Here is a 17171-nt window from a genome sequence, read left to right on the forward strand (position 1 = left end):
TGCCAGGATGAGTTACTCAACCTGTAGGCAGAATTTAAGCCATCAAGTGAAGTGTTGAAGACTTGATCTTTACATATATCCTAGAAAAGTAGAAGTGAAAAAACCAAAGAACGGTAGGAATCTCTTGCTAAGAATTCTGAACTAGAGGAAAAAATTGCCAAAAATGTAGAATTAGCAGTCAGACTGATGTAACTCAGTATGTTTTTTTCCTTCCCTCATCTTTCTGTACTAATATTTGATTGCTCCAGAAGATGCAAGCAAAGCTAAATGGGAAAACCCAAGATCTTCCTCAGTTTAAAGCAGTGTTTTGTTATTTATAACAAAAAATAAAAATCAGATAAAAATCATAAATAACTCCGAAAGGAAATACAGTAATATCTTTCCTTCCTTCCTGGTGTCCACAAAGGACAGTAAGAAAACACTTCTGAATATAAAAATCAACTGGGATTGAAGATAGGAAAAATAACCCCTTTCAAACCAAAATCAAATACAGTAGCTTGAGAAGGACTCAGAAGAACTCTGTTTTCTTAACCTGTTCCAGTGAATTTTTGAACTTACCACCACACTGCATTTCCCTACCCTACCCTGGATTTTCTATAGTTGTACCATTTCATGTGACCAAAATAGCAACATGGACATTTGTGGTCAGAACAAAGTGAGATGATGGTACCATCCAAAATAAGGAGTCCAGGCACTGATGGATGTGCCTGTGTTCTTGGCACCCTGCTTTCAGATATATGCATGAAGTACAAGCTATTTCACTATGCATTCTTCTTCTTGCTTGTGGAATCATTTAGGCTGGAAAAGACTTTTAGGACCATCAAGTCCAACCATTAGATTTTTATTTTTAGGTGTTCCTAGTTTTTGATCTGTGTATCCAAAATGATCCTGTGTCCAACCGATGAAATTTCAGGGTTTGTAACGTAGGTCCTTTTGTGGTGGTTTGTTGGGTTTAAGCTTCAGATCACGGGTGGGAGCTGTCACTGTCACTGGGAGCTTGCTGGCACCATGAAACCAGGAGGGTCAGAAATCTGGTTTGTAGTAGGATTAGCTGGTCAGAGAATGTGCTGAACCTTCCATTTGCAGTTTACTCTCCTCTCAGTGTACCAGATAAAGACATCTGTTGGGAGCCAAAAATGAAAGAGGGAAGCAAACAACCGACATAATTTTAAGTAGGAACACCTGCAAAAATTTTTATTTTTTATCCTTCAAATGGATTCCTTCTTTCTCTTCTGTCTAGTTGCATGTGGTACTGATGTAAATTCATTTACTTCATTAGATTTCTCATAATAACTTAAATCATTGATAAATCAGTTCAAAACACCCCCTTTTAAATCTGACCATTTATTGACTGAAGAATTTTATTATCTGAAAGGGGTAGCAGGCAGATAAATTTAGTATGCAATGCAGCTTGCAGTGATGGCCTTTTAAGCAAAGGCGTAATAGCAGCTGCTGTGCAGGTGGTGAGTGTTGCCAGTGGCATTTGTTTCTGACCAACCATGTTCTCTTTGACTCCAAATGGTCTGTCTGTCTGTCTTGAACATTTGCAGTGTGTTAACAGGAAAAGGAATTATGAGGAAGATGACTTAGAAGTGGGATAAACATAAGTACAGTTTTTACTCATGATGAAGGAAGTATTTGGATCTTTTTAGTATGCAATTTTTTACTCAAAAGCAAATTCTAAGTGCTGAAATATCAGCTAACTACAGATTTATCTTTTTTTATTACATGAAGGAGAAAATACTGCTAATACGGCGTTTTTTAGATGTGGTTAATTTGAAGTAGATGTAAATGTAAGTTATAGCAGCTTTTGATGGCACAAATGCTTAAGTTACTTTGCAAATGTATTTGGAAAGTGTATACTTTTTATTTTCAAGAGGTCTGAATACAAAAAATAACAGCATCAACCTGTTTGGGGAAGTCTTTGTTAATTATATGACAGAGAGGTCATATCACTTCAACCCTGGACTGAAGTCTGTGGAAAATAGTCAGTTTTGAAATGTGAGTAATTTGTAGTAACCAAGTACAGCTTTCTTTGGAACAGGATATAAAATATAATGTCACTTTGGTTGTTTATTTAAAAAAATAGGAGCTGCAAGACAAAAAAACCCCAACCTCATCTCTTGCCTGGTGGTGTCAGACCTTGGTGATTTTGTTTTGGTTGTTAAAAAAATTAATTAGTGCATATTAAAGCATATTATATGCCCTGAGATGAGCATCATAGACTACCTAGGAAGATGAGGTTTTTTTCTCTTACTTTTTAATAGATGTTTTCAGTATTTTGTATACTGATACAACTTTCCATAGTGTTGGCAGCAGCTACAGATGAGAAGTGCATTAAGGTTTGGGTCAGTGTCTCTAGATTGTTTCCTGATGTGTATTAATGAGATCTTTCCTCCTTCAGCTAGCAGGCAGGAGCTTTTGAATAAGTTGATATTCTTCGTATTTCTTCTCAGTTGTGCTCAAGAAGATGAGTCTAATGTCAGGGATTTCAAAAGCTCTTCTTTATCTGATTCTATACTGATTATACTGTACTTCTGTATCTGATTCTATACGTCATTTGCTCACCAGGGATTTCAAAAGCTCGTGTGTATCTGATTCTGTACTTTATGAGTCTTTGCAAGCTCTTTGACGTGAGACCTGCTCTTGGTTTGGCCAGGTTCCTCCCTGTGCACGCCTCCCCCGTGTCCCAAAGGGGATGTGAGAGGTGACAGTGAGAATGTGAGACGCTGCTCTGGTTTCTCATGGCCCTGCAGGGCTGGGCAGCCCGGTGCGGTGGCTCTTTGCTCAGTGTGCGCTATGGTTTCTCATGGCCCCTGAGGGCTGGGCAGCCCGGTGCGGTGGCTCTTTGCTCAGTGTGCGCTATGGTTCCTCATGGCCCTGCAGGGCTGGGCAGCCCGGTGCGGTGGCTCTTTGCTCAGTGTGCTCTCTGGTTCCCATGGCCCTGCAGGGCTGGGCAGCCCGGTGCGGTGGCTCTTTGCTCAGTGTGCTGCTCTCTGGTTCCTCATGGCCCCTGAGGGCTGGGCAGCCCGGTGCGGTGGCTCTTTGCTCAGTGTGCGCTGTGGTTTCTCATGGCCCCTGAGCGCTGGGCAGCCCGGTGCGGTGGCTCTTTGCTCAGTGTGCGCTGTGGTTTCTCATGGCCCTGCAGGGCTGGGCAGCCCGGTGCGGTGGCTCTTTGCTCAGTGTGCTCTCTGGTTTCTCATGGCCCCTGAGGGCTGGGCAGCCCGGTGCGGTGGCTCTTTGCTCAGTGTGCTCTCTGGTTTCTCATGGCCCCTGAGGGCTGGGCAGCCCGGTGCGGTGGCTCTTTGCTCAGTGTGCTCTCTGATTCCTCATGGCCGTGCAGGGCTGGGCAGCCCGGTGCGGTGGCTCTTTGCTCAGTGTGCTCTCTGGTTCCCATGGCCCTGCAGGGCTGGGCAGCCCGGTGCGGTGGCTCTTTGCTCAGTGTGCTCTCTGGTTCCCATGGCCCTGCAGGGCTGGGCAGCCCGGTGCGGTGGCTCTTTGCTCAGTGTGCTGCTCTCTGGTTCCTCATGGCCCCTGAGGGCTGGGCAGCCCGGTGCGGTGGCTCTTTGCTCAGTGTGCGCTGTGGTTTCTCATGGCCCCTGAGCGCTGGGCAGCCCGGTGCGGTGGCTCTTTGCTCAGTGTGCGCTGTGGTTTCTCACGGCCCTGCAGGGCTGGGCAGCCCGGTGCGGTGGCTCTTTTGCTCAGTGTGCACTGTGGTTCCCATGGCCGTGCAGGGCTGGGCAGCCCGGTGCGGTGGCTCTTTTGCTCAGTGTGCTCTCTGTGCCATTGCAGGCCCGAGCCTCAGCAGAAAGCTCCCTCTGCTCCGCCGCCTCCGCCGCCGCCCCCGCCGCCGCCCCTGCCGGAGCCCGCCCCGCCCGAGCCCGAGGAGGAGATTCTGGGCTCCGACGATGAGGAGCAGGAGGATCCCGCAGATTACTGTAAAGGTGAGTGTAGGTCACTGCTGCTGCTGCTGAGGAGGCTGAACACTGCCATGCCAGTCTGGTTCTGGTTCTTGAGGGATTTTTAAAAAGCTGATCTTTAATTACGGAATTTACTTATACAAGAATTAGGAACAGCTCATCATTTCAGGTCCTGAAACAATTATGCATCAGGACCTGAAATGATGAGCTGTTCCTAATTTATAATTGTCTTCAGGATTACTTTTTCACTTAGCCATACCTTGTTTATGCATTTTTTAGTAGATATACAAGTGTGGCATCCCTGTATTCTTCCTGATGTCCTAATTATAAGAATAGAGAATAAACTTCTCTTGATTCATGTGAGTTGTAAGAGAAACAAAAACACCCAAACCAAGACAAACAACTCATACTCCAAAATATTCTAAAATGCCTTGGTGCCTTTAGGAGCATTACCTAAATTTATTTTTCAACTGTATCCTTTATTTTTCCTTTCTTCTTTCAACTTGCACTAGCCTAAGATGTTACATGCTTCTTTTCCACATGGTGTATTTCACATCTCTCAGCATTGTCTGAGGCTCTCTACATCTTCATTTTAACTCAATTTCCTTAATTTTTGTGTTGGTTATATTCAGGTTTTAAATATGGTTAAATGCATAAAAGCATGACTGCAGTACAACAGTGTCAATACTTAAATTTATTTTAATCTCACTGCTAAAGTTGCAAGTCTGTTCCCATTAGGGTAGAGTGTACATTGTACTTAGATGAAAAATGATAAATAAAAGTTCTGTCAACTCTGGGTTACCTGTTGTAGTAGATTTCAAGAATACATACATCAGAATTTTATCTCTTCAGATCAGTATTTTTGAATAGTCAAAAAGCACTCTATGCACACTGACTGTATCTGGTATTCTGTATTCCTCATACCAAAACCCACTTCCTGTGTCAAATGTGATATTGTCTTCTTAATCAGAAGTTTCTGTGTAAGCCTGAAAATGTGCTATTTCAAGGATTCCCCTTCCTAGCCTGGAAAAGTGTTTTGCATTTACATATTTAACAATGGAAAGTGGCTATTTCATTTTGGTGTAAGAAGTTTTATTAATATATTGTATTTCAAATGTATAAGTGGCTTACAAATGCTAATAGTGAAAGCCAAACAATAAACTCAAACTAGATGTTAAAGTCTGCAGCAGGGAAGAGAAAACTATGTTGCTAAACCATGCTCAAGTATTTTGGTTTGTTTTTTTATTATTTGTGTTAAAACGCATTTGTTCTGCAAGATAACTCTTTGGGTGTCTTTAACGTGTTCCATCAGTGAATAAGGGTTTGTTGAAACATCTGTGTACTCATAAACATCTGTATTTCCTTGAGATTAAGCATTTCAAAGCTCTGACTTTATTCTTTCCTGAAGTAAGGGCTGCATTTAATTTCAAACAATGCGTTGTTGTCTGTTTTCCAGTATCCCTTGCAAAATGTCACCATCTGCAGAAGCTAGATCACAAAACAAAAAAATATTCTAAGTAGAGAGTCTGCTTATGAGTTACCTGTTTAACTAGAGCAGGTCAGTAGTGAGACCTGTATACTTCTGAAATAAACTACATTACACTAAGAATACTTGTAGGCTTCCTGAAAAATTAAAGGGAACTTCTGTATGCATAAAGGTTCTTCTGAATTCTTCTGATCCTGAGGCTTTGAATTTTTTAAAGTACATTAAGGATGGTTCAAGCTTTGGTTCATTTGGATGTCATGATCGTTACTTGTTTCTGTGAGAGCAATGCTTTTGTTGCTTCAGTAGAGGATTTGCTTATTTTCTGACCCTAATTTCCTGTAAGACTGAGCAGTGCATTTCCTTCTTTCACTCTGCTGGTGTGCAACTGAAGGGGGGGTCTCCATAAGAATCTGAATTCCATGACCACACTGGGATTTGTTTATATATTTTATGTTCTGTACAGGGAATGAGTTAAGTTATTTGGTGAAGAACTCCCGAATGGTTTTTAGATGCATTTTCTATTTTTTGGAGAGATGTGTTATTAGTTTGAGTAGCGTTTTTTGTTTTGGGTAGCAAGGGGAAGATAAAGATTTGGAAATTATCATTTATTACTGGAGTGTCTCTTTTATTCCTAATTTTGTCTTCAAAATGGCAGTCTTCCAGGGTTTTTGACTGAAGCCCAGAGCATACTTCATCTCTTCTCAACCCCAGTCTGAAATTTTATAGGAGGGGAATTTTGATGATGACTATATAATTATTTTTTTCAGGAATTCAACATATGGCCTTTTAGCTGTACTTCCTGTTGAGTATTTTTGTTACTACTTTTATTTTTAAGGGCATGTTACTGTGTGCTGGGCTTGCATCTTGACCACATTACATGGTGATTAGTAAATAGTCATAGTAGTGTTTTTTAATGAGAAAATTGGATCAGTTTGTATTAGCACCTGATGTGAAAGAGGCTGACTAGCAGCCATCTGTGAAAAGCAGACTGACTTCCGTTCCCTGGGGGCTTCCTCCAGGGCCTGTTGAAGTCTGTGACATTACTTCTGTTTGTGTTACTGAATTTGCATAAAATGCTTTTCAAATATTTATTTAAGGAATGGAAATATCAAACATCCAACTGCATGATTTTTTGAGGGGTACTTTGTAAAACTAGTATTTCTTCTCTGAAAAGCCTTGAAACACTTGGTGATTTTTTTTTTTTTGCAAGAGTCTGTTGTGTCATGAATGTAATTGGAATTTTTTGCTTCTCTGATCATCTTCTCTGCCCCCTGGAGATGTCTCTCATTCATCCAGTTCACAAAGGGAATAATTCCCTATACAAACATAGAACGAGCCAGCTACAATTACCAATACATTCAGGAGACATTCAGGAATAATGACCTCATTTTTCTGACCCTCCTTCTTGCATGCATGTAGCTAGCTAGCTGTGAGAGACACTTTTATCTCCTGTGTGTGCTGCAGTACAACAGGGTGGGTTTTTTGTGTTAAATTATCAGCAGTGCCACTTATACATTGCATATTTTCAAATGCCAGTATTGTTTTTCCAAAAGCACATAATTTTTATCAGCTTGTTAATTTTGCATAGATGCTTTCTTGTTACTAATGCTTAGAAATCCTTTTGGTATCATGGAGAACTTAAATGGTTACATTCATCATAGGATGACACCAGTTCTTGATATACACATAACTTAAGTGGGTTGTTACCTGGTTGTCCACAACCTGTAAATGCATATGTTGCTGATAGGAGTAATCAGAGAGTAATGTGTACAGGAATGGTAACAGATCATTTCCAAAACTGCTCCTGCTGTGACTTAGGACAGTGGAAAGTATCTTGTGAAATATATATACTCATATGCTATATATGCTCCCACTGTTGGCATCTGTCACATATGCTGGTGTATTGTTATAATTAGTTGTGACACTGGTGTAGGGATCAAAACAACATGGTTTTTACATATATAGTATTGTTATGCTACCAACACATAGAGTTTGCTAAAATAACTTATCAAGCCCCAGTTCATTAACTTTGCTGTCTTTGTCTGATTTCCTCTCTGTGCTGTTTCCTTTTCTGTCTCTGATGGGAAGGAACCATCACAAGTTTTTCATTATTTTTGACCCTTTGAAGCACAAGTATGCCAAAAGTTGTTTGTAGAGTCAGACTTAAAAGGCTCTTGTTTGCCTAAACTATTTCTAGATATATGTTTTTAATGTGTTTTTATCTGTGATGGTATATCTGTGTGGAAGTCTCAGAAGTTTTGTAGATCATCAGATTTGATTCACTTCACAAATGCTTATCTTTTCAGTAATGGAAAGGTAGAATTCCTATATGTTCTCTTTAACTTTCCTCTTGCATCTCTGACTTCATCATCCTGCCTAAATTTTGTGGGGAAAAAATTACCAAGTAATTAGATTTCTGTTTGTTTGTATTAAACCACTCAATAGCTGTCTTAAATAATGATTATATTTATCCAGATTGTTAAATGTCTCCATCAGCTGTTACTAGAAGGATGCTTAAATAGACAAAATCAAATTTAGTTTGGTTTCTAATTTTTGTATCAGTACCGATTCATGTATTTGTGTTTATTCAGCAAAACTTCTGTAATTGTGAAGCTGCAGTAGACTTGGGCTTCATGTGTGGCTGATGCTGTTTCTGTTTGCAGATGGACAGTGTAACAGTCAACCCTTACTCTCAGTAAGTCCAGGTCCCCCCTTCTCTACTGGAGGGTAAATCCAGTCAGGTGTTCCAAAAGTGATCTGGGTTTTGATTTGGAAATAAGGAGATCCCGCTTGGCAGTGTGGGCATCCTTACTGAGGGTGGCACAACTCAGCAGTGGGAGTGAAAGTATCATTTTGCTCTGCTGGGTGAGTTGTCCTGGCAGCTTTCATGAGCATTTCCTTTTCATGAGCATTTCCTTCCTAGTGATGGGAGGGCTGGGGAGGTCTTCCCCAAGGGAAGGGCCAGTTTTTGGGGGAAGCTGTGTCTGCTGTTTGCTAAGCCTGCAGTTACACCTCAGCACACATATATCAAAGCTGTATGTGTTTGTTAGACACACTAGCATCCAACACAGTATGTCATTCTGAGAATGTAATTGTTAGAATTCTGTAGCACAGTTGTGTTAAATTTATTATTCTGCTCTGGCAGCATAGGAGAGTTCATAAAAGAACTGTTGAACTTCTGCTAAGGCAGAAGATGTTATTAGCAAAAAGAGAACAAAAGTATATCCAGATTTGACATCACTGTTCCCACAGATAAAAAGAGAGAAGAGAGAAGTCTCTGTTTTAAATTCAAGGAATTAAGTTATAAATTCACATTGTTGTCTTAACCAGTTCTAACAAGATTTTCAGGGGATTCAAAACAGATCCAGAAACTTCGAGAAAGTAGTTGGAGGTTTTCCTGATTCTAAATGGATTAGTCAGTAACTGAGGATCCTGCTACAGCTGGGCATGACATTGTGAAGGACCAGAAAGAGATAAATAAGTGGTTCCTTGAAAGCTGCTCTGAGTCTGCTGCTGGTGTCCTGGAGGGTTGCATGGTGCAGCTTTATTATTTGTTTGCAATTTAGGCAAAATTATGGCTGTTATTGTTGGTGTGTTAAGGTCTGAATAAAAACCTTGTGTGTTCATTGTCTTCCCTGTGTTTAACTAAAAGTAAGCATGTCTCCCAAAATACAAAGGAAATAAAAGGCTTCATTACACCTCTAGAAATCTGAGCTCCAGCTTGCTCTGTCCTGTTGGCCTTTTTATGGGTGGTTAAATTTGGACTGCAGACTTCAGTAATGGAAAAGCAGTTCAGACACAGCCCAGAGCTGCCTGCTTTCTCTTCTTCCTCCTCACTGTAAAACCCTCAGATGTCAGAAAAATGCATTGCTGCTGTGGATCAGGAGCCAAGTAGAAGAGCATCAGTGAAGTCTGCATTGTTCTTAACATTTTCTCAGGAAGTATTTTATTGCTGCTTTTATTACTCGAAAGCAAATGGGAATTAAAACAATCTCTGTTGAGATTCTGCAATCATCCAAACTATGTTGACTGGAGAGGCTTCAAATATGATAAAGAAATAATGTAGATCTTTTCTCTACTGTCTGTGAAGTGAAAGATAAGCCTAAGGAAATAGAGAACAGATGGTTATATTACCATAAATAAAAGCCATAAGAGAGAAGGGTGAATAAACTCTACAGTAGTTACAGGACATGAGTTTTTTCCCTCCAGGCCAAGCAAGGCAGAATTTTTACCATTAGAGTTTTCTTTATATTTCCTATTTATAGTACAGAACAATTTGAAGTGGAAAATTTATACTACAAGGAAATTACTTGAAAACCTGGGAATTCTTGTTTATTTTCTAAATATTCTTTTTTCTACTTGTTTTTTCATGAAAGGAGGCTATCATCCAGTGAAAATTGGTGACCTTTTCAATGGCCGGTATCATGTTATTAGAAAGTTAGGATGGGGACACTTCTCTACAGTCTGGCTATGCTGGGATATGCAGTAAGGAAACTACTTTTTTTCCATATACTTATATTTTTTCTTAATACATTTTTTTGTTTGCAGTAGCTTCTGTTTTATGTGCATGATAAAGTTATGTAAATGTTTACTATAGTTATAGTAAATGTTTACTATCTTTTTGTGCAGAAAGATGCCTACAGTCTTATTTTGCTCTTGATTAATGGTGTAGTTTATTAAAACTCTCATAAATAAATGTAATTCTGTTTTCTTTGACAAATTAGCTTTGCTTATTGAATTTGCAGGTTGTCTTGAGCATGCAAGAATAAACTTATATTTTTATTTCTTTTGTATCTGTATGAAAAATGTAATTACCTTCATTAAATGATAGAATGTATAAGGAGGTTCCTCTTGTAGAGACATTAGCATCAAGTAGACTAAAATATCAATAATTACACTGTTAACACAGTGTTGTTAAAAGTTGTTGTTTAGTGCAATTTCAGCATTTTCTGTACAAATGCATTAGACTATGAAATACTCTACTTAAAATTTCCCAACCTTTAAAGTGTCTTTGTTTTAGCTCAGTGTACATGTTGAAAATGTTTCTCTTCTTTTCAAGGGGAAAAAGGTTTGTTGCAATGAAAGTTGTAAAAAGTGCCCAGCATTATACGGAGACAGCCTTGGATGAAATAAAGTTACTCAAATGTGTAAGTGTCACTATTGCAGTACAGTGTTCAATAACAATAATAAAAGTAATAGTGAATTAAAAAAACACAGAGAATTTATTTTAGACTCTTGTTTTTTTACATATTGTCCTCTAAACATCTGGCTTATTATGAATTAATATGTCTTCTGAAGCTCCAAAATACATAAGTTTGTGTGGAAATCTAACTAATCAGTATTTTAAAGTGGATGTTTTCTGAAAATGTCAGTGTTTGCATTCTTGGTTTAGGTTCGTGAAAGTGACCCTAATGATCCCAACAAGGATATGGTTGTACAGCTCATTGATGACTTCAAAATTTCTGGAATGAATGGAATTCGTATCCTTTTGAGAACATGGCATTCTCATTAAAATATTTTACTGAAATAAGTAAGCATTTAGTTCTGGCTTTTTTCTAGTTAATCTTACTTTAAATATATCAAGTAGAAACACCAAAATGTATGTAGATGCCAAGAGAAGTGCAGTGTGAAGGCACTCTGTGGAGTGAAAGTAACTTAGCTTTTCTAAACACAATGCAAAATTAAAAAAAAGTCTTATATATCCTTTCATGGTCTGGTAAAAGTAGAGATAGATTGCTTAAAAAATGGAGTTTACTGAAAACATTTGTAATAACTGAAGCTTACAAGAAATATTTTTTTTGTTCTAGACTGGTAAAGAGAAATTGTCAGTGTCATGAAAAAGCTGGTTTCTGTTTTCTTGTGAGAATTGTGAGCTCATGGAGATGTTTCTCTTGTTCATCCTTTGACCAGGCTTTAACCTTGCTTTTGGCAAGTATTGTAAAGCTTTGTCTTTGAAAGCTTTCTTTAAAAAAAAAACAAAACAGGGGTGGTGGAAAAAGAGAGAGATAAAGTAAGATACAACCGACTAATTCTTGGTGTAAATTTCGGGTCTGTGAATAAATTTGATTTTAGAGTTGAGCTAAACTGAGTTCTCCTTGCTGATCATATTAGGTATTTTAGTAGCTTATTGTATTACTGTGCTTTTATTTACTGTTACAGCTGGACTTATGTGTGTGCATGTTGTGTTTGGAGCCCAGTAGCAGACCTCATTGTTCATGGGCCACATGGCCAGAGAGAGAGTTCCTGCTCTGGAGAGCCTGGTTATACATTGATTTTGGTTATGTGCCTTCAGCAGATCAGATTAAGGTACCTTTCACCAACTCCCATCTTCTAGGAGAGGAATGTAGAAGGTGACTGTCAGTAAATCTGAGTGCTCACTAGAAAGCATCCTTCCAGACAGAAGTGTGCAAGCAGCTTCCATCCCATTCATCTGTCTCTTGGCATTGGTTATGGAGCCTTAGGGTATGTGGTGAGAATGAGAGTCTGGGGTCAGGTGTTCTCAGTTACAGACTGATGTCTAATCTTGTTTTCTTTTGCCCATTTTTATTTGTTTTCATCTGAGTGCAGTACAGTTGAAGAATAATTATTTTTAGAAACCAAGAATTTTGATTTATTGTTTTATTGTAAAACAGTAATACAAAATAAGGAGTACAGTAATGCATTTAGAGCTATACATAGAAGTATCTCTTATCTCTTTATCAGAGCAATTTCCCAATAATGTTCTTAAATTCTTGATAAGATTCACATGTATACCACTGCATTAAAGGTGAGGGCTGTTTCTAGGTGTGAAGAGTAAATTTTGTTCGGGATGATACTTTGAAATCATATCCAAACTTATATCTTATTGCAATATAGCACTTACACTGAGAAGGCTGAAAGAGACCATGTGCCAGTGAAAAATAAGGAGTCAGGTAGCTTTGTATTGGCAAATTAAAACTGGACAGCTGATGTTGATTTGTTCTATTTCAGTTTTGCCTTCACGTTGAAAACTGGCAATACAGAAATTTTTATGTAGAAGGCAGATGTTGCTGCCTTACTGAAAAGTACATTTTCCAGAAAAGTACCAGTATACAGGAGGGACTGATATTGGACTCAAATTTAAATTGCATCTGGAAGTCTTTCAAAGTCCTGACTGCCAGCAAAAATATGATACCAAGTATCTTACGAGTTTTCCTGAGAACAGCTTGTGCATCCTGAGTTATTTGAGCAGTGGTTGGTTGCATTATTTCATCAGCTCCTTTTTAAGTTCTAGGGAAAATAATCTTTGGTGTAGGTTCTCTTAGGATGGAGCAGGTAATTGATTTTAATGTTTTGGTGCTGTTTACTTTTTAAAATGCTATATTGGTGCTAGGTTATGTCACTGAGTTGCACAGGTTGAGAGAAATAGAGTAATTTGAGATCTTTTCCGTGCTCTGCTGTTTCCAGCTTCCTTTGGGCAAGTCACTAAATTGCTTGACTATAAAATAAAACCACATATGTTTCATAGAGGCTTGATTATTGGTTATGGAATGCATTCAAAAGCTAAAACAAGACAGAAGAGAGGTGGGTGAATCCTTTGGATGGCTAATACCACAAAATGTCATGGAGCTTCCAAGCAGGGAAAATTGTCAAGAACCATGTAGAACAGAGCTGGGATTGTGCAGAGCCATTGGCCTGCACTGTGTGACTGCAAACTGTCCTCTCTCTCCTAGGAGCTGGACTAAGTGCTTATATACAGAGGAATTTTAATAATGTGTTATCCTGCACTAGGCTGACAATTTTTTACCTACTTGTTTATTTTGCAAAGATTGTAATTATGACTTTTTCATGACATTACAGAATTCATGATCTTGGGCACTTTGGTGTTTTCATTAAGTGTGAATTATTATGTTTGTTTGCAGTGGACATTTAATAAATAAATATAATAAATGCTCCTTTCAGTGTAGCATTTTTTAAATGAAAGGTTCAGATAATCCTATAATGGAACAAGTGTTTTGAGAGACAAATGGAAAAAATAAAGAAGGAAACATTCCCACACAATCAGACATTATGTCTGATTATATGAATGATTGTAATAAATGTATCTCCAAAGAATATAGATTATTAATTGTCATAGTGTCTAAATGCTGCCAGTCCAGAAGCAACTGAGATGCATCCTAGAGTCTTCTGTGCTGGTACTAGAGCTTAACTAGCCTTTATCCTTTGTCATATTTCTAAATGCTTGAGTAATGTGTATTTATAGATAGATAGATAGTTACAGGTAGGATTTGAGTCAAGAAAGAACAGCTCCCAGTGCTTGTCACAGCTAACTCTGTCAGCTGATTAATGTTAAATTTACTCTCACTTTTTCTGCTGTGCTTGGTTTCCTCCTGTGAGCCATCCCCTGTGCTGCTTTGAAGAGAATTGCACAAGAAGCATCTCTCCTAGGTGGGCTTCAGGGTTTTTTTTTGCTGCAGGAGTTTTTGGATCTTATCACCAGATATGTTATTGGTGCTGTAGGAGGATCCTGGGACTTGCAAGGCTGGTTTCCTAGTAGTTCATGCAGACCTTTTCCCAAACTCCTTGTTCTGGATGGTCTGGCTTAAGGTTAATGTTTTTCAGATGAGGATAGTAAATCAGACAGCAGGCACATTTCTGCATACCTGCTCCCAACACTGAGCCTGCTCTGTGTCTTTTCTCCATTCCAGTTGTCTCTCCAGTATGGAGTGTCCCTTGAGTTTGTCCAAGTTCTCCCTGCAGAATGTTGCAATCTCTTTTTTTTTCAGGTAGACATCACTTTCTGATGACCTTCCCTCTTTCTGCCTGCCTCTGCCATTCCTCTTACATCTTCCTTCTTGGTGCTCTCCCTTGCCTCTCAACTGTTTACTTCCCTACATCCTTTCTCTTCTGGTTACTGGCGATGCTTAACATTTCTGTAAGTGCAAGGAATGTCAGGAATGTGCATTGGAGAGTGCAGCAGCATGGTCTGAAGGACTGTGGGCGGGTGTCCTATATTTCATTTCTGAATGTAGCAGTGTCCTTTTTGCAATCTGTGCTGCTGTAGCTTTGCAGCTTGACTGTGTGGGCTCGGTTAATAAGCCCTGCAGAGCTCATGCTCTCTGCTCATCCTTTATGATGGCTGTGTGCTCTACTAGTGGCTTGTGTTCATTGTGGGGTGAAGTAACCAAGACTGTTCCCTCTTCTGAATGGGACAGAGTTCTGAGTACACCCAGTTGATGTGAGTGGGAAAGGACTGTTCAGTGTCTTCTCTAATACAGGAATTCAGGAATGTGAAATGAGATTAGCAGTTGGCAACAGCTGTGTTACACAGCTCTTCACACTGTGCTTTCACCAGTCTTGAGAACTTTTACTGCTGGTGTAACTTCAGTATAGAGGATGCAGATGTTAAAACTTGAGTTACCTTTATGTATATAGGTAGGTACTTGAGAGGAATGTGTGTGATAAACTGACAGACAAGGTAAGTCTCATTTTAACACAAGACAGTGACTCTTAAGATAATTGCCAAGACTCTAGTTAATAAAACTTAGAGAAGTTAGGTAAGATTTCTAACAGTGTAGAAGTGGTCTTCTGTATGAATGGTCTCTGACATAGTCTAATTCATCGAGATTTTCCTGCAATCTCCATCAATTAATTTTTGGTTATTTGTATTGCATTGTTCTTGGCAAGGTTATAGCATCATGTAGTTAAGATTTTAACATTTTTTCTGATTTCCAGGTACATTAAGGTCATTCCCAGCTCATGTTTGAGGATTAATTGGATGTAGTCTAATTGTATAACTTGCCAGAATGTTGTGATGACAAAACTTTAAATTAGCTTCAGTATTTGAAGATTTTCTCAATAGAAAGATAACCTACCCAGGCATGTGGGTGTAGAATCTCTTAACTTAGAAAGCCCTTGAAGCAGAAATCACAGGAAGTTCCTACGTCATGTTTTTTCCTAATAATCTCCCCTGATAATTGACTGTTTGCCTCTGTCAGGATCCAGTAGTAAATGCTGTGTCTAATTAAATATTTTGGCATTGTGTTTTTTGCATGTTGTTTCTGAGTTCTGCATTTCTTTGTTTGAGAGTTCTTTGGTGATTGCCATTATTCTCTGCAGTTAAAACTGTAGGCTTTAGGAGATCCATTCTCATACTATATTAGTATTTGTTGTCAAGTGACTATTCAGCTTAATAAAAAATGGTTATTATGGTTCATTTTCTAAAGCACGGTTGCTGCACACTTCTGTTATTAAAACCTTCTATTAATATAATTTAAAATTTATTAAAAAATAGAGATCATAGGCCAAATCAGTACTTTCAGCTGTCTCAGAGAAAAGAAAAATGAGTTAGTTGCTTTTTACAATTACTTGCTTAATTATTGACCCTCATGCTGCTGTTAACATGTTGAAGTAACGGACAAGATTTGTGTAATTAAAAGGTTTTATTTTAATTCACTCTGCAGTTGGACACTGGTTCTGTATGGGTTTATATGTAATTGAAACAAGGTAACAAAGCATTTACCATGCTCATTTTAGGGGGAATCATATTTCCTCTAAAGGGGATGACTACTCCTTTAGCCAGAACACAGGCAAACTTAATCTCATGGACAAGTTTATTTGGAAGTTATCCTTAATTAAATTACAGATGTCTGCATGGTCTTTGAAGTACTTGGGCATCATCTTCTAAAATGGATAATCAAGTCAAATTATCAAGGCCTTCCCATCCGTTGTGTTAAAAGCATAATTCGACAGGTAAGTTTTGTTAATACTCTAATCAGGTTTTTCCACAATTGTTAACAGTTTGAAGGTTTGAATTACAATATTTGAACTGAACTCTTACTACTATCTGAGATAATTTTATTTTAATCTCGGTGGGATGAGATTGCACTGGTGTTACTGTGCATCAGACAATTTTGCTTCAAAAGCTTCTGTAGTTCCATGCTGCAGTGGAAAATTATCTGTTTATGCTACTGCTTGGTAATATATTTTTTCCAATTTCTGAGTACTTTTGAACACTGGGATAAAATCGGGCTTGTTTTAAAATGCAGCTGAAAGTTGAGTTTCTTAATAAATGTAGTTGCAGTTTCAAGCAGATTTTTTAAAATTCCCTTTGTGATTAGGTACTTCAGGGTCTAGATTACCTGCACAGCAAGTGCAAGATCATCCACACGGATATAAAGCCCGAGAACATCCTGATGTGCGTGGACGACGCCTACGTGCGCAGGATGGCAGCTGAGGCCACCGAGTGGCAGAAGGCTGGGGCTCCTCCTCCCTCTGGCTCAGCAGGTATGAACAGCATATTAAAATACAATGTGGGAAACTACCATCAGTATAGTATTGCTAGCAGCATTTTGTACAGTGAGAATTCACATTTTAAATGATTGCATGTGAAAAATGCATGTCTGTTTAATCTTGTCCCTGCTCTGGAAGCTGTCAGAGTAATGATTTTGTGCTGGTTTTGCATGTTCAAGTTTTCAGGGTCCCCAGAAACAGAAAAGTATTTATTGGTGTAAACTTACTCCCCTCCCATCCCACAAGCATTAATACCTGGGTTTTAGTCACACTGGAACTTACATCTCTAATACTAACAACAGTTACTAATCTTACCTAAATTATGTCTAGTTCTAAATTCACCAGCATCCTTGTGAAATCATCTGCCTTTTTGTCTGTTGTAACTTACTTTTTAGAATCATTGAAAAGTTTTACATTCATAATTTTTCACCCTTAAAAATTGAATTTATTGTACCTAACTGAACTCGTGATAAGCCATTTTCCTAGCAGTGTAAAATGTTTTATGTTAAGCTTGC

The 17171-nt window shown here is 38.7% G+C and overlaps 1 protein-coding gene across 5 annotated transcripts in view; it reads left to right on the forward strand.

Annotated features, from left to right (window-relative positions):
• The window catches only part of SRPK2 (SRSF protein kinase 2), a 129601-nt gene that overhangs the window by 84382 nt on the left and 28048 nt on the right, over window positions 1-17171 (forward strand). For all 5 annotated transcript variants that reach the window (XM_071423948.1, XM_071423945.1, XM_071423946.1 and 2 more), the window contains 6 exons: window positions 3793-3944; window positions 9783-9891; window positions 10466-10553; window positions 10799-10886; window positions 16010-16116; window positions 16485-16650. In XM_071423948.1, the coding sequence (XP_071280049.1) occupies window positions 3793-3944; window positions 9783-9891; window positions 10466-10553; window positions 10799-10886; window positions 16010-16116; window positions 16485-16650 (710 nt within the window). The remainder of the gene's footprint in view (window positions 1-3792; window positions 3945-9782; window positions 9892-10465; window positions 10554-10798; window positions 10887-16009; window positions 16117-16484; window positions 16651-17171) is intronic.

This window comes from Agelaius tricolor, unplaced genomic scaffold (genome assembly GCF_023055355.1).
Source record: "Agelaius tricolor isolate 1412-34295 unplaced genomic scaffold, bAgeTri1.0.p SCAF_3, whole genome shotgun sequence".
NCBI lineage: Eukaryota > Metazoa > Chordata > Aves > Passeriformes > Icteridae > Agelaius > Agelaius tricolor.